At 32.8% G+C, this 26,243-nt stretch overlaps 3 protein-coding genes across 3 annotated transcripts; all 3 read right to left on the bottom strand.

The window, feature by feature from the left end:
- Positions 1–846: 846 nt before the first annotated feature.
- LOC111409647 (ethylene-responsive transcription factor ERF021-like) lies at positions 847–1,502 on the bottom strand. The gene has a single exon (XM_023039673.1). It carries the CDS (start codon positions 1,415–1,417, stop codon positions 890–892), a length of 528 nt encoding a protein of 175 aa, XP_022895441.1. The 5' UTR covers positions 1,418–1,502; the 3' UTR covers positions 847–889.
- Positions 1,503–3,234: 1,732 nt separating this feature from the next.
- LOC111409497 (ethylene-responsive transcription factor ERF021-like) lies at positions 3,235–3,738 on the bottom strand. Its single transcript, XM_023039543.1, has one exon. It carries the CDS (start codon positions 3,736–3,738, stop codon positions 3,235–3,237), a length of 504 nt encoding a protein of 167 aa, XP_022895311.1.
- An 8,710-nt stretch (positions 3,739–12,448) lies between these two features.
- LOC111409646 (ethylene-responsive transcription factor ERF021-like) lies at positions 12,449–13,033 on the bottom strand. The gene has a single exon (XM_023039672.1). It carries the CDS (start codon positions 13,017–13,019, stop codon positions 12,492–12,494), a length of 528 nt encoding a protein of 175 aa, XP_022895440.1. The 5' UTR covers positions 13,020–13,033; the 3' UTR covers positions 12,449–12,491.
- Between the last annotated feature and the right edge of the window lie 13,210 nt (positions 13,034–26,243).

The following is a 26,243-nucleotide window of genomic DNA, read 5'->3' as shown; positions in this document are numbered from 1 at the left end:
GGGTGTATATATTTCTTCTCTGCTTCCTTGTTCGAGGTGTGCCCTATAAATTGGTGGGGTGTTTTTAGAAAAGGTTTATTGAGTAGATTGGTCCAACAAATCACTTGGTCTATTGTCTAGTTATACCCAGGCCAAGCAGCCATTTAAGTTAGAAGATTGAGCTAATTGAGTTTTGCTCGGGTTTATGTTTATCGAGTATCCTTTTGATGATTTTCAAATAAATCAGAGTGCTATATTTCTATAATTTATCATAGAACTCTCAAAATAGGTCAAGTGCAAGGAAAGTTATATTCAGTTGGTGGTGGATCATGTAGGTATATATTTCGACTTAAACAATTATAACCTCAAATCACGTTATATAACATTTTACTGAATCGAACCGAATCCAACAACTCCTTTGACAGGATTAAAATGTAGGTGTAAGTAATTCACTTAAGTAGAAGGCAAAAAAGTTGATAATATATCTATTTAAATCAATAATTCCATTAACGATCATGATAAAAAATATAAAAGGAAAATAAACTATAAAAAAATAAAAGATCGAAACTAGATAATAAATATCATAAATAGAGCACACCTTTATGTGGAAATTTTAATTACATGACATCATCAATACAACATATAAGTAGCTAGATAACCAATCAAATTCTAACTCTTTTCCTGGGAAAGTCAAACATTAGAATCCATAAATAAAAAAAATTGCTAAAACTATAATTGTGCAACACTCTTTATAAACTTGGAGAGTTGCACATTTTAAGTCACTAAGCATGCATTTGAATTTTCTCCACTATTATATAATAATTATAAATAATTTTTGTTAATTTGTTTAATTAAGATGTTCACGTTTTGTTTCACCAGTTGATACGTTAAATTAAGTTCCCCTAGCTAGCTAGGGCCCCCAAAGTGGGTCACCAGCTTCCTCTTCACAATCGCTCATCTCATATTCGTTAGTAAAAAATAAAGATTCTTCCAACGTTAGTAGTGCATTCCCCATTTTTGGCGAGTCCAAAGGTGACTCTTGTATGGCCTGAATTTGTGTTGGTGACAGTCCTACTGTCACCGGCCCTTGATCGGCCGCAGCAGAAGTACTCCCCACCCTGGAGCCATCCCATGATCTCCCGGCAAAGGCTGAAGCCGCCTGTTGGGCTGCCAATCTTATATCTTCAGGAGTTGTGTTAGTTGGACGGGGAAGACTAGGTGCCAATTGTGGAAAATTAAGGTGTGCAGATTGGCCCCTAAGGTGCAATGCAGCCACATCATATGCCACGGCTGCCATTTCTGGTGTCTCAAAACTCCCAAGCCAGATTCGAGTTTTCTTACCTGGTTCACGAATTTCAGACACCCATTTCCCCCATTTTCGCTTCCTGACACCCCGGTAGGCCGAACTTAAGCCACTCTGCAACTTGTTGCTATCCATGCCTAGCTAGATAATTTTTGGTACTGATGAAGTAATTTATTAGGATAGATTCATTCATTTATATATAGATAAGTAGTTTGATAAGTTGAAGGAAGTTTCCAAGAAATTTGAGTAGGCACGATCCGATAGTGATCTTAGGATTGTGTATGAAACTAATGCGGGACAGTTTTCCAGCATTCTTGTCGTACCATTTTCTACTGCACTGAATCATTTTAATTTAATACTATCCTGGTAAGTTTAGTCCATGGAAACTTGTTGAATACACGTGTAAAAAAAATTGGCTGTTGTAGGAAATAAAAAAAGGTAGAAAGAAAAGACAAGGGACAAGGTTGGTAGAATAATAGATTCTCCTGTTGTAGGACACGGTTTTATCCGACGTGGACATAGTCATAAAGGTTGAATCTTACGTTAGTATTACAAATGTCATGTGTAGGTTTGGGAGTACTTTGTCAAGACTTTTTTTCATATAAACTACTGATTTTTTTAGCATCATGTTTCAAACATTTTCTTTTTGATCGGTAATAATGTTTCAAACATTACATAGATATGATATTGGCTATAGTAGATATGGCTATGGTAGTCTAAGTAAAGGTTCAAACGAAATACTTAATTTTTGAGCATATTTTTCATGACTTTCTCTTCGAGTTCATGTAACTCCACGTAATCTCGATGACTTGATAGATGTCAACAAATATTATGGAGCTTTCAATAAGGTATTATGATCAATGAAGTATTTGAAGCAATGATCAAGACGATTAGATCCAAGGTACTAAATGGATAAAAAGAAGGAATAGTAACATTTTATCTACAATCAAATATGTATATTTATGATCAATAGTCAGTAGTGCTAGACGCTCAATAGCTAAATTAATCGAGTTTGAAAATGATTAAGATGATGAGCTCAGGATTTAATATGAGCAATTACTTTTAAAATGAATTGTTGTAATTCTCTATCAAACATGTAAAATACGAGATGGATATTTTCAAGCGTAATGCGTCAGCCAATTGATTAATAATTTATTGCTTCAAACCGACAATTTACGTATTTTGACCTATTTTATATATTTATGTGGACCACAAAAATCCGATGCAGATGGACTAGAAGCACCGTCATGAACCAGATTAAATTTATGAATCATCATTTTGATGTTACCCTTAGAATGCCCCTCCAAACAACAATATATATATTATAATTCATTCAAAACTAATCCACCCCTCGTCTTGGGAAACAGCTGTAATCTGCTTACTAATTAATAAATTATTTTTCTGTCTACATCGTTCATTCTTCTACGATCGAGTTTGGATTTACATTGTTCAACCAAAAGCGTGATCCTCTATTCATTCAAGGTTCTTTGCCTCAAGGAAGTGGATTGATTGGCGAAAACTATTCGAACACGAAGCATGCTAGCCTGCTAGGCCTGTGCACGAAAGCATAGCATAGAAAGAAAATAGATGTTGAATCATTTAATTATTATTATTATTATTATTTAAAGTTTAAAACGTTAGAAATGCTATAATTTAAATCTTGTCTTCATGCTCCTCACGTGCCTGATATGTTAACATTTTATTAAATGTGTGACGACGATAATCCGAAGAACTTTGTTTGATGTTATACTATGTTCAATCATTTAATCTAAAAATTTAATTCAACGTAGAGTGAAGCTATTAATTATAAGAAAGCAGGTAATGGTGCTCGCTCTTTAATTAGTCTGTTGACTGCATCTACTTTGGCACCAGAAAACAAAACAGAAGGTCAAAAAGTATGAATAAAGTTGAGTAATGACTCCATGGCTTGAAAGACATATCACAAATTAACCCTAGGGCCCCCAAAGTGGGTCACCAGCTTCCTCTTCACAATCGCTCATCTCATATTCGTTAGTAAAAAATAAAGATTCTTCCAACGTTAGTAGTGCATTCCCCATTTTTGGCGAGTCCAAAGGTGACTCTTGTATGGCCTGAATTTGTGTTGGTGACAGTCCTACTGTCACCGGCCCTTGATCGGCCGCAGCAGAAGTACTCCCCACCCTGGAGCCATCCCATGATCTCCCGGCAAAGGCTGAAGCCGCCTGTTGGGCTGCCAATCTTATATCTTCAGGAGTTGTGTTAGTTGGACGGGGAAGACTAGGTGCCAATTGTGGAAAATTAAGGTGTGCAGATTGGCCCCTAAGGTGCAATGCAGCCACATCATATGCCACGGCTGCCATTTCTGGTGTCTCAAAACTCCCAAGCCAGATTCGAGTTTTCTTACCTGGTTCGCGAATTTCAGACACCCATTTCCCCCATTTTCGCTTCCTGACACCCCGGTATTTAGAATTTTTCATCGGATCTCCGATATTTTGTTTTATAATAAAACATCCACGTGTTCATTTAAGTGTCGCTATACTTTAATTTGTGAGATTAGCTACTTACTTCACAAGTAAAAAATGCTACACATGATGGTCTATCCGTAATAACAATATAAATATCTCATTATAACTTATAACCACGAATGATTTAAGATCCTATCCATGCCTAGCTAGATAATTTTTGGTACTGATGAAGTAATTTATTAGGATAGATTCATTCATTTATATATAGATAAGTAGTTTGATAAGTTGAAGGAAGTTTCCAAGAAATTTGAGTAGGCACGATCCGATAGTGATCTTAGGATTGTGTATGAAACTAATGCGGGACAGTTTTCCAGCATTCTTGTCGTACCATTTTCTACTGCACTGAATCATTTTAATTTAATACTATCCTGGTAAGTTTAGTCCATGGAAACTTGTTGAATACACGTGTAAAAAAAATTGGCTGTTGTAGGAAATAAAAAAAGGTAGAAAGAAAAGACAAGGGACAAGGTTGGTAGAATAATAGATTCTCCTGTTGTAAGACACGGTTTTATCCGACGTGGACATAGTCATAAAGGTTGAATCTTACGTTAGTATTACAAATGTCATGTGTAGGTTTGGGAGTCTTTGGTTCGAGGCCTGTATAGTTGAGCTCATGAAACCTAAAATTTAGTGTAAGTGTTTCATGTATTGTATAGTAATATTGCGACTAGATTTTTCAAGAGTGGATGCTCAAATTTTTAATAATCAACTTGTATAACAAAAATAGATAAAAAATTGTGCCCAAATACTTACGTCTGCCCTCGGATTGTTGAATCTCATCAGCCATCTTCCTTATATTTGAACCTCTATTCTTCAACATGCCTGGGAAGATTTGCTCAACCTTTCCAGAACTACTAGCTACCGTATTTAATTGCATTATTGCCTTCTTCTTCTTCTCTTAATCTTAAAATCAAATCAAACTATAACATATGGTCTTTTCAATAATAATATCAACAAAATCTGGAATCTTATCAAATACGATATATTTGTTGACACAATTTCATCTAAGCCAAGAAATAACCACACTCAAACTTTCTTTCTTGCCTTGGTCCAATAAAATTTGAGGAATTCAGTACGCTGTAATGCTGCCATGTATCCTCCATTTCTAATCGTGCTTCGATCCAATTTATATAGCATGATTGTATAAATAAAGGAAACACTATTAAAATTGTAATTTGCCATCTTGAAGTGCTGTTATGTCAAATTTCTAATGAAAACCTGGTCTACACAACAATAAAATAAACTTAAAGCTCATTTTTAATTGTTGTTCACATTGTTTATGCAATATTAGTATCCATCTTTCGTTTTAAAATATATTCAGTAGTGCTATTATTGGGTTTTGATACCCAATAAATTTCGAGCAAAGATGTTAAAATGGGTTGAATTAATTATATCAGCACCACAATGCATTGCGTCCGAGAATGATAAGTAGCATTCTTACTCAAGTCTAATTCGCTCTGACTATCGCAATTAACTACATACACATCTTCCTTCAAATCCAGATCTTGGAGAAACTGTTTCATCCAAAGCATTTCTCTCACTGCTTTAGTTGCTGCTAGAAGTGGCCGTTTTGGCCACTTTAAAAAAAATTTCATTCTTTTTTCACTCTACAACTACCGCCAAACAATTTTCAATTTTTTTCACATAACATTCCAACAACAACAATTCTCACTCTCTTCTACATTCTACACAATCTACTACATTCATTAATAATTTCTACATTCAATGCAATTTTTCAATATCAACAACCAATTTACTTTACCACACTAAAAATTTATTCGCTTAATCACTAAGTACACTATAAATATTCTATACATTTCATAAAAAGTTCGCAATTCACAAATGGATCCACTCTCATTTGTTGAGTAATTGTTCGATGATGTCAGAGATGAATCATCTATGACATCGCAAAGTCAATTTCAGAATGAATTTACCAGTCTTAACGAAGTACCAATTCTAAAAATTTTTCAAGATTTGGATGCTTATGGAAATAGTATCCAGTTGATATAGATGAAGTTGATGTTCCCTACGTGAAAAATGAGGAGGAACATGAATTAGATATTCCCGACACTAGAGAAGCGAAAGGGGAAAAAAAGGCAAAATATTGGGATCACTTTAAATTGATTCCAATGGGTCATGTGGTCAATAGAATTCTAGAGTTTAAAGCAGCATGTAAATACTGTCAACAATGATTGGCATGACAGAAGGGCATTGGTACCACCCACTTGAACTATCACTACAAAGTATGTACGACCAAATATGGGCTTTTTGTTGTCGGTTAAACTCAACTGCAATTTGGTAGTTCAACTACCGGTTCTACTTCTAGGACGCTTTGTATGTGGATGTATTTGAAAAACTCGAATGGGAATGGTGAAGTTTGTTGCTAGTGCTAAGTTGCCTCTAGTAATAGAGGACAACCAATATTTCGTCTTTTATGTGTAAGAATATCTTTAACATAGTTATGTTGGGACAAGTAGAAATACTCTTTGTTATGATATAATAGAGTATTTCCTTCATACAAAAAATAATTAATTACCAATTTGCAAAAATATGTGGGTGTTATAACTTTAACTTCGGATATATAGGAAGTGATTAATTAAAAAAAATTATATAGTTGCAGCTGTACACTACATAAACCCACTTTGGTGTATGCATAAAAAAATTGTTACTTTTAAAATTATTGAGTTCCCTCACAACACTAACAATATATATAACATTATTATGAACACTATTAGAGAATATCATTGCGAAAGTAAAATATGTTCTTTTGCATTTGACAACACTAGTGTTAATAAATCAATTGTCGATAAATTGTGTAGGGTTCTGCTGCTCGATTTCGGTGGTTATTTATTTCATATTCACTATGTATGTCATGTTTTTAGTTTAATTGTGCAGGATGGTTTGGAATATATTAAGAATAAAGTTCAAAAAATTAGGGATGCACTAATATATATCATGATTTCACCTACTAGAAAACAAGTTTTAGAAGAATTTTGTGTCAAATTTGGGGTGATGAATACAAAAATATTTGTTAGTGACATAGGGCATAGATGAAATTCCACTTACTTGTCATTAAAATCATGTGAAGGGTTTGAACATTTAATAACTGTATTTCATAACAATAAGCATATTAGAAACAATGATAATACTATTTTGAACGAATCTAATTGGCTTTTAACTTCAAAAGTTTTAAAAAATATTGACAAGCTTTTATAACTTTACAAATATTTTATTTGGAGTATATTATCCTACTAGTTGTATGGTGCTTAAATGTCTTTATATAATTGCAAGTGCTTTTCGTAAATACAAAAATGATCTCGATTTTAGTGAAGTTATATATTTTATGGAATTAAAATTTAGAAGATTCCTTTAGCATGTATCATGAACTCCGATACAATTTATAAGGAATCAAACTTCTTATACTACTATCTTGGAGCATGTTTTAACACATACAATTTCTTTTTCAACTTGCAAACCATATGTTATTTTTCTCTTACTTCAAATCCCTCTGGTTGAACTATGTAGATTTCTTCCTCAAAAATACCTACTAAACCCAAGACCACTTGAATAGAAGCTATTTTGACAGCTGGAGAGAATATCTCATTGAAGTCAATCCTTTTCTTTTGCTCGAAGCCCTTTACAACCAGTCGAGCTTTATACTTCACTAGCATTTCACCGTCTTTCTTTGGAATAAACACCTACTTATTTTTCAATGCCTTTTTGCCTTTAGAAAGCTCTGCTAACTCATAAGTGTTATTCTCTGCAAATAATTCATCTCTTCCTACATAGCTATCATCCAGCTCTATTTGTTCTTATGAGATTGTATCTTCTAAAAGCATTTTGGCTCTCTCTCATCACTTACCTACACATAATCTAATACATGATACTTGGTTGATAGATGATGCTTCCTAATAGATCTTCTAATATGAAGTTTCGATATAGTAGGTTGCTTCGCCTACTCAACATTCTCTAAATCATCATCATCAACCCCTGCTGGCTCATTAGCATGACTATCAATGCTAGTCTCTACCCCTGAGTGATACTGTCTGGAGGCAAAGAGATAGTAATAAGGTCAATGACACCCTCAGCAACATGTCTTTCATTATCAGATTTCTCGAAATTTGCTAACTTCTGACTTTTATAAAAACTCACATCTCTACTTCTGATTATTTTATTCTTTTTTGGATCCTATAGTCTATAGCCAAATTCTTCATCTTCGTAGCCAATAAAAATGCAAGCACTAGCTTTATCATCTAGTTTGAAATGTTGTTCCTTAGGCACATGTGCAAATACTTTGTACCAAAAAACCTTCAAGTGATAATGGGAACTATTCATTCCTGTCCACACATTTTTTGGAATCTCAAATTCCAAAAGAACTAATGGAGACTAGTTGATTAGGTAGCACGATATTGGAACCGTTTCACCCCAGAATGACTTAAGTAACCTAGCCATCCTTAACGTGCTTCATTTTTCCACAATGGTGCGGTTCATTCTCTTTGCCATGTTGTTGTACCGTGGGGTATCAGAAACTGTCTTCTCATGTCCGATACCATGTTTTGAGCAGTAATATTCAAACACTTTAGATATATGTTTTCTTTTTATTTTCAGTTTGGAGATATTTTAGAACCTTTCCGATTTCCTGTTCCATCATCGCATGGAACTTCTTGAAGTGCTAAAAAACTTGGGCTTTTAATCTCAAATAAAACACCCACAACTTTCGTGAAGCATCATCAATAAAAGTAAGAAAATACTTAGTGCCACCCAAGGACTCTACCTTTATAGAACCACAAACATTAGAATAAATCAAATCTAAAATATTAGACTTTCTACTAGAGGATTTCTAAAATGAAACTCTATGTTGTTTACCAAGTAAACAATAATAACATGAATCTAATGATATACCTTTGGCAAAAGAAATGAGGGATCTCCTTCTCACTCATGTGAGCTAATCGTTTGTGCCAGAAGTCTGGTGAAGAACCACTTTCAGTAGTATTCATCGCTTTACTATACACCTTTACTTGTGTATAACAAATCTGTCTTCTAGCAAATACCATCGACCCTTTTATTAGTTTCCATCTTCCATTACCAAATTAATTGTCCTATCTTGCTTCATCAATAACATGTGTAAATAGCAAATTTCAGGTGTATGACTAGAACATGTCGCACATTTTTCAATGTCAAGCTGCATCCAATATTAGTATGAAGACAAATATCACCAATTTCCACAATGTTGGCAAAAATCTCATTACCTATTTTCACCCTGTCAAAATTACCTAATTTGTATGAAGCAAAGAGTTCTCATCCTAGAGTAATATGGTGAGAAGACACTGAGTCAATAACCCATTCAACAAATAAATTTCTAACATGACAAAACTACTCATCTTTAGCAGAAAAATTACTACAACTACTTCTTCATCAGAAGCGCTAGCTGTCATATTCTGATAAGCATTCTTCTAATTTTTCTCCTCTTTCAGTTTGTTTTTCCTAGCCATGCAATGTTTCTTTATATACCCAGCCCTTTTTTCACAATAAAAACATTTGACCCTTCCTCTTACCTTTGGTTGACTTTTGAATTACCGCGTTCCTCAGGATCTTTGCTTTTACTCCTTTCGTTGTTCTCTATAATAAGAGCCTGTGCACCATTTCGACCCAAGTATTTCCTTCTTATTTCTTCATTAAACAAACTATCTTTGACTAGAGTAAGTCCAAACATGCCATTTGAAGTAGAGTTACAAAGTGATACCACAAAAGTCTCCGAACTACCAGGAAATGAACTCAGAAGTAATAGTACTTGCATCTCGTCATCTTGCACTATTTTCATTGTGGTCAATTGATTTACCAAGTGTTGGAATTTACTCAAATGCTCAAGAACTGATTTCCCTTCTTTTAGATTCAGATTCACAAGCTTTCTAATAGTAAAAGCTTTATTTTAAGCAGTCTTCCTAACATAGAGACCCCTTAGTTTCTCCCAAAGGATATGCACATTTGTCTATTAAGATATATGATGGAATATATTAAGACCAACTCATTGTTTAACATATCCAATGGCTTTTTTTATTCGTCTTCTTCCAATCACTGTCACTCATACTGCTGACTTAGCACTATGACTTTTATTAGATTCATGTAAATCCTTACATTAAAAAATATCCTCCATTATTGGCTTCCAAATAGAATAATTTGAAGCCGATAATTTAATCATAGTGCTCGAAGTATTCTCCATTTACTCTCGCAATAAAACCACACCCACACTACTTGAGCTTTGATACCACTTGTCAAGCATTTTCTCTTCTTACAAGTATAAATTAACAATTCAATCCAAGAAAACAAATAAATACTTAAAGAAAAAGGAAAGCAAAATAAGAGAACACGACACCGAATTAACATGGGAAAAAAAATCCTCCAATGTAGAGGGAAAAATCATAAGGCAACTCTGGCCAAATCCACTATAATAGACCATGATTACAATGTTCAAGTTTATGCTAAAAAATTTGAGTTATTAACAAATTGGAAAAATAATAATGATCCACCTCTAAGTAAACAATAATCTCACTCTATACTGCTAGTTAGATAAACCAAGTGAGAAACCCACTTTGAATATAACACCTATGAAGTACCCACAATTCACCAAAAGAAGTACGAAAGAAAATGCCTCATAAAAACATAGGTAATCGACTCAATTTTATTATCAATGTAGAATGACGAAAATTAACACACAAGCCGGGTTAAATAGCTAAGAAAATTCGAAAATATGAAAAATTTACCAAAAATGGCAAAATCTCAAAAATATCACCGAAATAAAATATGAAACAAAAGAAGTAAGTTGCCATGGCTTAATCCGGATTCTCTAACATATAGAAAAAGGGAAATGAAATATTACCATAAATAGTAAAAAATAACTAAAAATTGAATTTCGAAAAGGAAAACAACGAATTTTGGGTTCAACATTGATGCTCACTGAGCATATCCTAATGACCACGACGTGTGCGCCGAAAAGAGCTTTTCGGATTGGGGTCATAATAGCGATTCTGATAATCGTAGCCAAAGTTATGACCAAATTACTAAAAACGTGTCAAAATTGCCCCAAATAAGGAAAGATTGCATTTATTTTCCATCTTTGCGTTGATCCGCCATCTCATGGTATCTCAGCACCATCAACGTGCTATCTAATAGATTAGTATCACTCGACTCGGATCCTCCTGCATCACATTATCTACTTAGGTTGAGAGAGATGAGATAGTGATAGATGAACATCCCATGTACTTATGATTTGTTGTGATTTACTAGTTAGGCATGACGAGTGATCAGTCTAGAGGGCATGGTAGGTGATGAGAGGAGACACGTGTTCTTAAGATATAAGCCACACAGAATGATGTAGGATATTTATGGTGAGATCTTTTCATGGGGTCATTTATGTATTAGTTGTATATGTTGGTCACTTACTTGATTAACTTGGTGTTGTCTGATATTTTTTGTATGTTGAACATGTTGAAAAGATTTGTGTGTTACCTTATGACGTGTGCTCATCGCATGTTTGACATTATACACTTTTAATTGATTATCATTTTGACCTTAATCCTTGATGAGAACATGGAGCATGTACAGTATGTGTTTCGAGTACAAGACACATGTAAGTTCTGTGATTCCAATTTTATTTGGTTACCTTACATAAGAAGCATAATCATAAATCTAGTGCTCTTCTTATTATTATTTTTATCTTGTTCATTATCTTGTCTTTGATATTCATAATAATGGGCTCAATTTTTAAGACTGACTCAAGGCTGATTATTGGAATGTGACTAGATTGTTAGAGACAGTTTTAACTTGGCTTTTGCTTGTTGCTTGCTTTATGGTTGAGTAATAAAGATGATCCATGCTGTGGAATCCCGATTTGAACCATGTAGAGAATATCTGATGCTAAGAGAAACTACTTAGTAACTGAGTGTATATATTTCTTCTCTGCTTCCTTGTTCGAGGTGTGCCCTATAAATTGGTGGGGTGTTTTTAGAAAAGGTCTATTTAGTAGATTGCTCCAACAAATCACTTGGTCTATTGTCTAGTTATGCCCAGGCCAAGCAGCCGTTTAAGTTAGAAGATTGAGCTAATTGAGTTTTGCTTGGGTTTATGTTTATCGAGTATCAGTTTGATGATTTTCAAATAAATCAGAGTGCTATATTTCTATAATTTATCATAGAACTCTCAAAATAGGTAAATTGCAAGGAAAGTTATATTCAGATGGTGGTGGATCATGTAGGTAGATATTTCGACTTAGTTGATAATATATCTATTTAAATCAATAATTCCATTAACGATCATGATAAAAATATAAAAGGAAAAGAAACTATAAAAAAATAAAAGATCGAAACTAGATAATAAATATCATAAATAGAGCACACCTTTATGTGGAAATTTTAATTACATGACATCATCAATACAACATATAAGTAGCTAGATAACCAATCAAATTCTAACTCTTTTCCTGGGAAAGTCAAACATTAGAATCCATAAATAAAAAAAATTGCTAAAACTATAATTGTGCAACACTCTTTATAAACTTGGAGAGTTGCACATTTTAAGTCACTAAGCATGCATTTGAATTTTCTCCACTATTATATAATAATTATAAATAATTTTTGTTAATTTGTTTAATTAAGATGTTCACGTTTTGTTTCACCAGTTGATACGTTAAATTAAGTTCCCCTAGCTAGCTAGGGCCCCCAAAGTGGGTCACCAGCTTCCTCTTCACAATCGCTCATCTCATATTCGTTAGTAAAAAATAAAGATTCTTCCAACGTTAGTAGTGCATTCCCCATTTTTGGCGAGTCCAAAGGTGACTCTTGTATGGCCTGAATTTGTGTTGGTGACAGTCCTACTGTCACCGGCCCTTGATCGGCCGCAGCAGAAGTACTCCCCACCCTGGAGCCATCCCATGATCTCCCGGCAAAGGCTGAAGCCGCCTGTTGGGCTGCCAATCTTATATCTTCAGGAGTTGTGTTAGTTGGACGGGGAAGACTAGGTGCCAATTGTGGAAAATTAAGGTGTGCAGATTGGCCCCTAAGGTGCAATGCAGCCACATCATATGCCACGGCTGCCATTTCTGGTGTCTCAAAACTCCCAAGCCAGATTCGAGTTTTCTTACCTGGTTCACGAATTTCAGACACCCATTTCCCCCATTTTCGCTTCCTGACACCCCGGTAGGCCGAACTTAAGCCACTCTGCAACTTGTTGCTATCCATGCCTAGCTAGATAATTTTTGGTACTGATGAAGTAATTTATTAGGATAGATTCATTCATTTATATATAGATAAGTAGTTTGATAAGTTGAAGGAAGTTTCCAAGAAATTTGAGTAGGCACGATCCGATAGTGATCTTAGGATTGTGTATGAAACTAATGCGGGACAGTTTTCCAGCATTCTTGTCGTACCATTTTCTACTGCACTGAATCATTTTAATTTAATACTATCCTGGTAAGTTTAGTCCATGGAAACTTGTTGAATACACGTGTAAAAAAAATTGGCTGTTGTAGGAAATAAAAAAAGGTAGAAAGAAAAGACAAGGGACAAGGTTGGTAGAATAATAGATTCTCCTGTTGTAGGACACGGTTTTATCCGACGTGGACATAGTCATAAAGGTTGAATCTTACGTTAGTATTACAAATGTCATGTGTAGGTTTGGGAGTACTTTGTCAAGACTTTTTTTCATATAAACTACTGATTTTTTTAGCATCATGTTTCAAACATTTTCTTTTTGATCGGTAATAATGTTTCAAACATTACATAGATATGATATTGGCTATAGTAGATATGGCTATGGTAGTCTAAGTAAAGGTTCAAACGAAATACTTAATTTTTGAGCATATTTTTCATGACTTTCTCTTCGAGTTCATGTAACTCCACGTAATCTCGATGACTTGATAGATGTCAACAAATATTATGGAGCTTTCAATAAGGTATTATGATCAATGAAGTATTTGAAGCAATGATCAAGACGATTAGATCCAAGGTACTAAATGGATAAAAAGAAGGAATAGTAACATTTTATCTACAATCAAATATGTATATTTATGATCAATAGTCAGTAGTGCTAGACGCTCAATAGCTAAATTAATCGAGTTTGAAAATGATTAAGATGATGAGCTCAGGATTTAATATGAGCAATTACTTTTAAAATGAATTGTTGTAATTCTCTATCAAACATGTAAAATACGAGATGGATATTTTCAAGCGTAATGCGTCAGCCAATTGATTAATAATTTATTGCTTCAAACCGACAATTTACGTATTTTGACCTATTTTATATATTTATGTGGACCACAAAAATCCGATGCAGATGGACTAGAAGCACCGTCATGAACCAGATTAAATTTATGAATCATCATTTTGATGTTACCCTTAGAATGCCCCTCCAAACAACAATATATATATTATAATTCATTCAAAACTAATCCACCCCTCGTCTTGGGAAACAGCTGTAATCTGCTTACTAATTAATAAATTATTTTTCTGTCTACATCGTTCATTCTTCTACGATCGAGTTTGGATTTACATTGTTCAACCAAAAGCGTGATCCTCTATTCATTCAAGGTTCTTTGCCTCAAGGAAGTGGATTGATTGGCGAAAACTATTCGAACACGAAGCATGCTAGCCTGCTAGGCCTGTGCACGAAAGCATAGCATAGAAAGAAAATAGATGTTGAATCATTTAATTATTATTATTATTATTATTTAAAGTTTAAAACGTTAGAAATGCTATAATTTAAATCTTGTCTTCATGCTCCTCACGTGCCTGATATGTTAACATTTTATTAAATGTGTGACGACGATAATCCGAAGAACTTTGTTTGATGTTATACTATGTTCAATCATTTAATCTAAAAATTTAATTCAACGTAGAGTGAAGCTATTAATTATAAGAAAGCAGGTAATGGTGCTCGCTCTTTAATTAGTCTGTTGACTGCATCTACTTTGGCACCAGAAAACAAAACAGAAGGTCAAAAAGTATGAATAAAGTTGAGTAATGACTCCATGGCTTGAAAGACATATCACAAATTAACCTCCGGTAATCCTCATTGAAGTGAAACCTTTTCTTACATGCCGACAAAACCCCTTTATTAGACCAAGGGCATGTTTGATTTCGAATTTTCTGTATTCAACTTCTATAATTAATATAATGCTGGTATTATCTAGGATCTTAATTGGTCCCCACAATAAAATTGTAGAGAGCTCTAAGGGAAACTTGAAGCAACATGGTTGAAACTATTAAAGGATCGCAAAATATTGGCAGAAATTCGAGATGTCTTGCTGCTACTCCAACCTTCGAGCCTCTCCAATTTGCCACACCTTTGTGCTAATATCATTTGTGGATTGAGTCAAATTATTTAATAGTATGGATCATAAAAGACAATATAATTCTTGTTCAATATATTGAATGGCTTATATCTCTTATCAGAGATCTTGACATGAGGCTTTGATAAGTGCATTTTGTTCACTTATTCGAGTCAAATTACTAAGCTTTTATGTCATCAAAGTATTAAATTTTACTTAATTTGGATTAATTTCTCTTGTTTCAGTTTTGGACCCATTTATAAGCAATTGGAAAAGAAAGAAAGATGAATTGATGATTGGATAGATGGTTGGAGGACTAATGTGCAAATGAGAAGAAATTGAAGGACTAAAATAGAAGCCATTTAAAGCAGAGTATCAAAATCGAGGAAAGAATGAAGAAAAGGGACCAAAATGCAAAAATTAAGAAGTTGTTATAACTTGGCACTTGCCCGGTCGTATGGACTGGGCAACTGCCTGACAATGAAAAAGAAAATAGAAGCTCAAGTGAATAACTCAGCAACTGCCCGATTTTCAACCGTGCACTTGCTCAGGCTATTGGCGACCAGAATTTAATTTCGTTCATAATTTTCTCAAATAAGGAAACTTTCTTTTGGGTCATATTTGCACGATTTTTAGAGACTTTTGGGACTCCTTAAAGACTAATATAAATATAACTTATCAACTCTAAGTTAAAGAAGATCAATATACCATCCCATTTATCTCTTATTTATCATAAAAATCCATCATTTTAGAATAAAAACTAGGATTTTCATCGGAGAGATTATCTGGATTGAAGATCAAACGCAGAGACGAAGTTATGCTTGTTATAGTTTGACCTAAATTCTAGTGGGTATTTGATTTTTGGTTGAAATGGTCTTAAAAAGATCAAAATTATGGACCGAGAATAAAAGTTGTTGCATTTTCGCTAGTTGGCCGCACGAGCGGTGCATGCATATTTTCTCCCGAGACTTGTAGCTCGCCTGATGGACGACAGGATTATCCGATCCAGGCCTGTTTCACGTTTTGACGCATTTTTCTGGACTCTAATCATCTACAACTTGGTTTTTAAGGTTTAAATATATAAGTCACGACTTGTATTGTTTTAAGAACAATTTACAAAATATCTTGTTGTAAATACAATAGCTATTGATTATAATGAATTCTCATCCTCTGCCTGTGATTTTTTTCGATCTTTGATTTTCACATAAATTTTGGTGTTCTTATTGTGTTCCAATTTATTTCATTATGTTTTTATCTTGCGATTAATTCATAATAAGCAGTATCAGAACAAGGTTGATTATTCTGCATAGCAACATGAAATACGACGTTCTGTTATTGGATCGAAACGCGAGATTTACTCTATGACAAGTGAAGATGCATTAGTTCTAGCGTAGATGGATTTGGAAGAAGCCTTAATTGACTTTGATAAGATGTATTCAACTTGAACTCAGGATGAAAAGCTTCTTAAAGATCGAAAAGCCCAATCCCAAATTTATCTACATCTGTCAGATCAAATTCTTTAGGATGTTCTAAAGGAGAAAAGTGTTGCTGTGATGTGGTTGAAATTGGAGCAGTTTTGTATGACAAAGAGTTTTACTAGTAAGTTACACATGAAAGAGCGCTTGTATTCTCATCAACTTTTTGAAGGTACACCATTGGATGATCATTTAACTGTGTTCAAAGAAATCGTGGCTGATTTAGAGACATTGAAGGTTAAGTATGATGATGAGAACTTAGCATTGATGTTGTTTTATTCGTTGCCACAATCATATGTGACTTTTAGAGATACCATTCTCTATAGTTGGGATACTCTCACTGTGGATTAGGTGTTTCTTGTAATTTCTGATATGGATTCCAAACCTTATGAGGAATAGATTCTTGACTTAGTATGTACTTTTCATATGTGTCCCAACAGGGAACTGGTTTACAAAATATGGAGGAGTTTCGAGAGGTACAGTGATTATGAAAAATGATGCGCCATGCAAAATTGTTGGAGTTGGTACATTAGAATCAAAATGTTCAATTAGGCTATTAAAACACTTACAAAAGTAAGGTACATTCTAGAACTTAAGCGAAATCTCATATCTTTGAGTACACTTGACTCAAAGGGTTATAGATATACTACTGAAGGTAAAGTTTTGAAGGTGAGTCGAGGTGCACTTATTATCATGAAGGGACATAAAAGTTCTACATAGTTGTACATTTTGTAGGGTTCCATAGTTATAAAAGATGCAGCAATTTCTACTTCTTCTTTGACAGATGAGGAAGTTACAAAATTTTGACATATGCGACTAGAGCAAATAAGTGAAAATTGTATGATAGAATTGAGTGTATTGTTCTTGTTAGAAGAAGGGGCATATTAAAACCGATTGCTATGCGTTGAAAAGTAAAAACAAGACTACTGGTGCTATTGATAAAGGAAAAAAACCTGAAAATACAGCAGATGCTGATGTTGTGGAAGATGGGCATAGTAAACAAGATCTTCTTATGATTTTTGACATGGGTTCGAAACCTTACGAGGAAAGGGTTCTTGACTCGACGAGTATTTTTCATATGTGTTCCAACAGGGATGCTTTATAACATATAAAGGAGTTTCGAGAGGTACAATGATTATGGAAAACAACGCGCCTTGCAAAATTGTTGGAGTTGGTATAGTCAGAATTAGAATGTTCTATAGGACTATTATAACACTTATAGAGGTAAGACATGATCCAGAACTGAAACGAAATCTCATATCTTTGAGCACACTTAACTTAAAGGGTTATAGATACATTGGTGAATGTAGAGTTCTACAATTACAGGAGATGCAGTAGTTTATACTTCATCTTTGATAGATGAGGAAGTTACAAAATTTTGGCATATATGGTTAGGGTATATGAGTGAGAATGGTATGGTAGAATTGAGTAAGAATTGACTTCTTGATAAGTAGAAGACCAGTAAGATGAAGTTTTGTGAGCATTGCGTCTTTAGAAAATAGAAGAGAATTATATTCACTGAAGAAAGACACAACACGAATGGAAAACTTGAATATATCCATTCAGATCTTTGAGGACCGAGAGTGCCTACTAAATGAGATGTTAATTACTTGTTAACAGAAATAAATGATTTTTTCAGGAAAGTTTGGGCATTTTTCTTGAAATAATAGAGTGATGTGTTTGGGACCTTCAAGGAGTGAAAAACAATGATAGAAAAAGTAATCGAGAAAGTAGATGAAACGTTTACATATGGATGGAATGGAGTTTTATTCAGATAAACTCAATAGCTTTTGCAAGGCTGAAGGCATATTGAGACACTTGATAGTGCATGGAACTCAATAACAAAATCATGTGGCAGAACGGATGAATAAGACTATGATGGAAAAGTGTTCATTGTATGCTTTCAAGTTTTAGGTCGTCTAAGTTCATTTGGGCTGATACTACTACTACAACTTATTTTCTGATTAATTGCTCACTTTTAGTTGCCATTAAGTAAAAGACATCAGAAGAGGTATGGTCTGGGAAAACCTTCTTGTTATTCTAATTTGAAGATCTTTAGATGTCCTGTTTATGTTCATATAGATAATGGAGACTTGGAGCCTAGGTCTAGAAAATGCATTTTTCTTGGGTATAGATTAGGATTGAAGGGATATAAGTTATGTTGTTCAGAGACAGGAAAATTGGTGATTAGTATAGATATAGTATTTGATGAACTTGCTATGGTTCATGGTTTGCCTCGTGGTGATTATGGTATAATTGAGGAAACATAATCATTCAACTCAGGTGGAGTTGAAAATTGGTTTTGGAGAACAATCATAGGCTTCAGAAAAGTTCACTTTAGATCAATCTTGTTTAGAGTAAACAGACAGTAACACTTCACCTACTTCACCTATACCCATGCCCACCAGCACCAGCACCACGGTATTCGATTGCTAAGGATTAACCTTGCAAAATAGATTCAACCTCCATAAAAGTATGGAGAGGCAAATTTAGTTGCTCATGCATTGAATATGGCTGATAGTATTGATTCCACTAAGAAATCCGCTATATATTCAGAGGCAGTCAATTGCAGCGATTCTAGCAGATGATTGATTGCTATGCAGGAAAAGATTGAATCATTGTATAAAAATAGTACTTGGAACTTGGTAAAATTATGTAAAGATAAAAAGCTTGTTCGCTTCAAGTGGGTGTTCGAAATGAAGAAATGGACTTTAGGGATTGAAGATGCAAAGTATAAGACCAGATTGGTAGCAAAGAGCTACAATCAAATTCCAGGTATTGACTTCACATATATGTTCTCACCAATTATAAAGCATAGTTCAATTCGGGCTTTACTTAAAATTACGGGTAAGGATGATTTGGAGTTTAAGTAGATGGATGTTAATACAATATTTTTACATGGAGAACTTAAGGAGGCATTTACATGCAACAACTAGAGGGTTGAATAAGTCCTTGTATAGAAGATTTGATTCATTCATGACTACTCATAATTTCACTAGAAGCAGTTATGATAATTTTATGTACTTTAGAAAGGGAGTTGGTAAATCGATTACATATTTACTGTTATATGTTATGATATGCTCATAGCAGCCAAGGTTAAAGTAGAGGTCGAAAAGGTAAATGCTCAGCTTTATGAGGAGTTTGAGATGAAAGGCTTGGTAAAGCAAGGAAGGTTCTTGGTATGGAGATCTTGAGAGATAGAAAAGTTGACATATTGTATTTAAGTTAGAAGGGTTACATTGAGAAGGCACTTCACAGGTTTAATATGCTTCATGCAACAACTTTTATTACTTCCTTAGCTTCACACTCTAAGTTATCATCTAGCTTTTGTCCTCAGTCAGATGAAGATATTGATTATATGTCTCAAGTTCCTTATTGTAGTGTAGTTGGTTTGCTTATGTATGCTATGGTTATTACAAAATCAGATTTGACATATGTAGTCAGTACAATTAGTAAGTACATGACAAATCTTGATAAGGAACATTGAAAGCAGTACAGTGGATATTCATAAACTTGAGTAGCTCTACTGATGCTTGCTTGCATTTTATAAAAAATAAGGATATAATCACTAGGTATGTGGATTTAGATTATGCAAGAGATCTTAATAAGAGGAGATCACTTATAGGATATGTGATTTCCCTTGGAGATTGTGCTCTTAGCTAGAAAACTACTTTGTAGAATATGGTAGCATTGTCCAGAATAGAGAGTCTTATAATACGAGGGCGAGTTACTGGCACAGTAATTAAAGTTAATAATTTTGATCAAAGTAGCTACGACCAAATTGATTGGGATGGTTAGCTTTCAAAAAAATTCTGTTGTAGCGATATAAGAGTTGCAGTGATAACGAAAAAGTATGGAATTTAATATTCATTCTGGGAAACCACCTTTGAAGTATGTGGTCATTACAGAGGCATATAAGAATGTTATGTGGTTGAAGAGATTAATTTGTCAAACTGTGAAGACTTGCAAATTTTTACACTGTATTGTGCTAATCAGAGTCCTATTTTTCTAACTAAGGATCATATGTTTCATGAGAGGACTAAACACATTGATGTAAGGTACCGTTTTATTCGGTCCATGCCCGTTTCTTGTTATGATGCATTTTCTTGACCCTATTCATCTATAATATATGTACCAAATGAGGCCCAAGTGATATAGAGTAGAAGTGAAAATAAACAAATGTTTAATTGAAGAAATAATTTTATTGAAATATGATAATTGATATTACAAGATAAAAATTTGAAATAAAAGCTTTGAATTACAAGATTGAAAATTAAGAAAGTTTAAGAATACAAGGTTTTTTCAAACTATCTTAAGGCTGATTTATCTCCCGTTAATTCCGCTCTGAGGAGATCTTGAAGTATTGATCTATTTAAATACTTGAATTCTTGAACTCCGGATTTAAAAATTTCTTCAATTTGAAAAAGAATCTTAAATTATTGCTCATTTTGAATTTTGCAACGTCTCTTGGAAAAGTTTTCATCAACTTTTGTCTTTGTCTCCCATAATTGAGTCTCCTTTTTACAATTTTACCAACTTTGAAGAAAACCTTATTAAAGTGGCTTTAATAAAGTTATATCTTTTTGAAAGTGGGTAAAGCTGGTAAAAATAATTTGTTTAGTAGCAGACAAAGCTTGAATAATATCTCTTTTGACTTTAAGGCCCAATAATTTTGAAATTCATCTAAATAACTGGGTCCATATAATCATTTTAAATTCTTTTGTGTCTCTTGATTAATAAGTTCATTAATCTTTGGTCGATCTTTCATATCCTCATTGCTATGTGCATGGTCTGATATTGATCTTGATTGAGAAGAATCTTCTTGAATAAATTTTAATTTCTTTGATGCAGTTTCAGTCAGACGCAATTTTTTCAGAAATTATTGCAAGTTCTTCTAGCGTTTTACGTTGATTGAACATTTCCATTAATCTTGATTTTTCTGTGAGAAAATCTGTATTTTTCTCCAGATCATTTTTTGAAATTTTAAGAACACCAATATTCATTTGTTCTTGAATTCATGATTGAAATGTTTTTGAACAACAATTTGTTCCTCTGAATTTTGACCAAATATTTTTTTGAGTAAAATATTTAGAGTTTGAATCTGAAAGGACAAAGAAATCCCAGCAGAGAATCCATGAGACTCTCAGATTGAATGCAAATTGAAATAAAAAATTTTCTTGAGGCTTTAAAAAGGATTTTGCATCTTTTTTGAAGTGTTCAGATCTTTGAAGAGTAAGACTGGGTAAAATCTCCTCTTTAATTTTAAAAAATTCGAACCAATTTTGAAACCATTTTGAAAAATTTGGATTGCAATTTTGGTTGAAAAGAATAAACCAAGAATGAGTCACTGGTTTAAAGTAAAAAACATTATACCAGGCATCATTGTAATCAAAATAATTGAAATGAGATTCAAATGTTTTACGTTCAGAAAAGCGAATTCTCTTCTCATCCCATGGGTCTTGTTCCAGTCTTCATATTACAATACCATTTGAATACTTATTTTTGAAAAATCAATTTTGTTTAGATTTCGTTCATTTGGGGTATGAGAAATTATAGCTGATCCTATTTTCTTGAGGATAGTGTCATAATATTCTCGGGATCTTTTGATATTGGTAGGCATGAAACAAACTTTTTTTTTTTTTGAAAAAAGGCTTAAAAGACAATCATCAAGGGATGTAAATCTATTTAGCCAAGATGTTTCCATTTCAAATATTGGTTCACAAGCTATTTTGAGAAAATACTGAAAAATTTGAGGAAGTTTTCTAGAACCTTGAACAGCTTTTTTGTAATTTGAAAGTTTTGAAGGTTTGGATTGTTATGGATTTATTTTATTTTGGTCTGGCTTTTTGAAAGCAAGGGTTGAAATAGTCGTATTTTGAGTTTTTTTAGAAGAAGAAAATGCAACTTGTTTTTCAAATTTTGATGATGATCATTTAAGGAGGTCATCAATTGAAAATAAGGGAGTAGCATTTTTCTTTCCATTGCTTTTCTTTTGAAAAGGATTTTGAGTTTCAGAGGAAGCCATTGAAGATTTTTCTCTTGAATATTTTTTCTCTACTCGATCTGCCCAACTCATGAATAATTTTCTCTCAATTTTGAATTCTCACAACTTTCTCTTTTCTGTATGAATTCTCTTGTGAGGAAGTTTGCAAGAAGATTTGGTTTACCTTGTATATAAATGATTTCAAAATCAAAACAGGACAAAATAGCCTGCCATCTTGCAAAAAAATGTTTTGAAATAAGATTTTTCACATCTTTTTATAAAACATCTTTAGATGCTTTACAATCAGTTTTCAAAATAAAATTTTTATTGATTAAATCATTTTGAAATTTTGAATTACATAATACTATTGATAAAATCTCTTTTTTGATAGTAGAATGATTCTTTTAAGGGTCGGCTCACACACCACTGTTATCTCTAATCAACTGTTCTTGATTTGGCTGGTTCGAAATCTGTTTGAGTACTCCACCATACCCTATGTCAGATGCATCTGTCTCAACAATAATAGAGGCTGTGGGGTCAAGAATTGAAAGATAGGGGATATTTTTGACATTTTGGACGACAACTGTATGTTTGTGACTCCATTGATCAAGGTTCTTTTGTAACCTTTTGAAAAGTAAGGAACATATTTGACGTATATTTTTAACAAAATCTGCAATATAATTGACAATCTAAAAAACGCTGCAAACTTGTTTTTATCTAAAATTTCATTTGGAAATTTATCAGCGAATTCTAGCTTTTTGGAATTGGAGTAATGGTTCCTATATGGATGTTATGTCCTAGAAACCTAATTTTTGCTTGAAAAAGAATTTAAAATATCATTCATAATTTTTTGAAATTCAGATGAAGCATTTTTGAGACCAAATGCCATAACATTCCATTCATATTGACCAAAAAAAACATTGAAAGTAGTTTTATATCTATTTTCTTCTTTAATTTGAATTTTCCAAAAACCTGACTTCTTGTCAAATTTTGAGAAGATAGCAGCATTGAATAACCTATTCAATAGGTCTTTCTTTTGAGGTAATGGATATCTAATCCGTTTAAAAGCTTTGTTGAGGGGTTTATAATTGATAACCAAATGAGGAGCACCTCATTCAATTTCAGCTTTATTATTGACATAGAATGCAGAAAGGAGATTTACTTGGACGTATAAGACCTTTGTGAACTAAATCTTTGATTTCCTTGATGCATTGGTCTAGAAGTTCTTTATTCATTTGAATAAGACGTGATTTTGTAGGAATATTTGATTCATGAAAATCAGAATTGTAAGGAAGAGAAACAATGTGTTTATTTTTATCCCAAAAAGCATTTGGAATAGTTGAACAAATTTCTTTTAGAAAATTTGAAATTTTTCCTTGAATTGAAGGATTTTGTAATTGTTCTTCAATTATTTGAAATTTAATTTCTTCTTTAAGAAATTTAATATGATTCTTTTTGAGATTTATATTATTAATAATTTTTGAAATAGATGCTTCTTTTAAAGAATTGTCTCTTTATAAGAAGGAGGATTTGTAAATTTAAAACAAATTTTTTAACTAAAAATATTTGTAGTTAAACCTTTTGAATTAGTTTGAAAAGGATATATTTGAATAATAAAAGGAGTACTAAAAATGACTTCTTGATCCAAATCTTTTATTAGATAAAATATATTTTTGAAACAAATATTTGAATTGCAAACATGAGCTTTTAAAGACGTTCAATAGTTTTTTCAAAATATTTTATAAGAATAAGTCCTTCCCTAATACAATTTTGATCAGCTCCAGAATCAATAAGGACTCTAGAAGTAAATTTGAATATTTGTTGACTATAATAGTCATATTGCAGTACCATTTTTGAAGTTGAATACGTTTAATAACATTAACCATTTCTTCTTTAGATTGAGGATTTGAAGGAAGAAATGTTCATCAGAAGAGCAAGAAGATGAGGAGGCAGACATTTTTGTTTTTTGTTTTAAATCTTAAGTTTTTAAAAGAGCAACTTCCATTCGAACACCTTTCATTTGACCTTCAAGAATAGAAATGTGGGTTTTCATAGAATTGATTTTGGATTTTAAATTAGAACTAGAAGATTTTGAGGTTTCAAAACGATTTAAAATATTTTGCATATTAGAAGGTCCAATTTTTGAATTTGAAGGTAAAAGAGTACTGAACTTATTTTTGAGTTTTGGATCTCCAATCTGATCTCCAATAGCTTTCATAAGTTCTTCTTGTTTAGTAAGAATATTTATTATAGTTTTAGAATCACAAATTTTTTTACTTTGATTGGAAGAAGAAGAGGAGTTTGAACTAGATTCAACACCAGAATCTTCTCGATGTTGATAAACACGTTCTAAATCAGAAATGTTTTCTTCATTAGAACTTGAATCTGAATCAATAAGATTAAGGAGTTCAAGTTTAATATCTTCATCAATTTGAAGATGATTAATCTTGCTTTTGAAAGGACACTTACTAGAATAATGCCCTGGCCTTCTACATTTCCAACAAATAACATTTTTCTTTTTTAAAATTTCCTTTTAGAATAATTTTTTGAATAAGAAGGTTTTTTAAAATTCTTTTCTTTTGAATAAAATTTTCTTTTTGAAAAATTTTTATTTTTTGATTTTGAAGGAGAAATTATTTTCTCAAGTCCATATTGTTCACAGAAAGATTTTAGTTCTTTTCGACCGTCTAATCATTTTGATTGCAATTTAGACTTAAGTTTAATTTCATTATAGAGAGCTAATCCTTCTCTGTTAATGAAACTAATTAATTCTCCATATGGAATAAGATAATATGGAATATTATTCTCATATTCCCTTTTTATTGAATTGTTAACTTTGTCTGAAAATAATTTTGGAAGTCTGGATAAAAATCTTTTTTTCCAATACATGTTAAAAATATATCTTTTACCAGCAAAAATCCTGTAAACTTGAAGAATTTAAACTCATTAAAATATTTGAAACCTTTTCTAAAACATCTGCTGGAGAACCAACAAAATGTTTAATAATACTAAAAATTAAAGTATCAAAACTATCATTTGAACCATCAGGTTTAGTAGCTTGACCAATTTGAATATTTTCTTGTTCAGTAATATAATTGAACCACCAATTATTAATTTGTCCAGCAAAACCTTGAGTAATATTATTTGTTACTTCAATGGTGGAATGACCTTCTTGAATATAGGCATTAAAGCAAGCACCCATTCTTTCAAGAGTTTGAAGATTTTTATATTCAGTTAAATCGTTAATATTCCAGACAGTTATACCATTGCCAAAAATTGTTGTGGGGACTTTGGACTTTTCTTCAAAAAGTAAACCAGGACGAGTATTTTTTAGATAGTAAGGAGGAACCTTTGAAAATTGAACCTTTTTGTTTTGAAGTTCATTAATATGAGGAATTTCATCTTCAATAAATTGAGATTTAAGATCGTCAATAATATTAATGTTATTTGACTAGAAGATGATGATAATTTTAATAACTGAGTTGTTAGTTCTTTTAGAACATTGACCTCAGTTTTAAGAGGGTTCTTTGGAGTAGCCTCATGCCCGTTTATTAAAACTGGCTCAATAGGCTTAATAGATTTTGAAGAAGATGCTATCTCAGCTTTAGAATTTAATTCAATTCCGTTGAGTTGAAACTACATAAATTGAAGAACTATAGTAGTGTAGTTATTTTGAGTT

The sequence above is a fragment of the Olea europaea genome, chromosome 14 (genome assembly GCF_002742605.1).
Source record: "Olea europaea var. sylvestris chromosome 14, O_europaea_v1, whole genome shotgun sequence".
In the NCBI taxonomy this organism is placed as follows: Eukaryota; Viridiplantae; Streptophyta; class Magnoliopsida; order Lamiales; family Oleaceae; genus Olea; species Olea europaea.
Note: the sequence above shows the minus strand (reverse complement) of the source record. Positions and strands in the feature narration are given on the sequence as shown.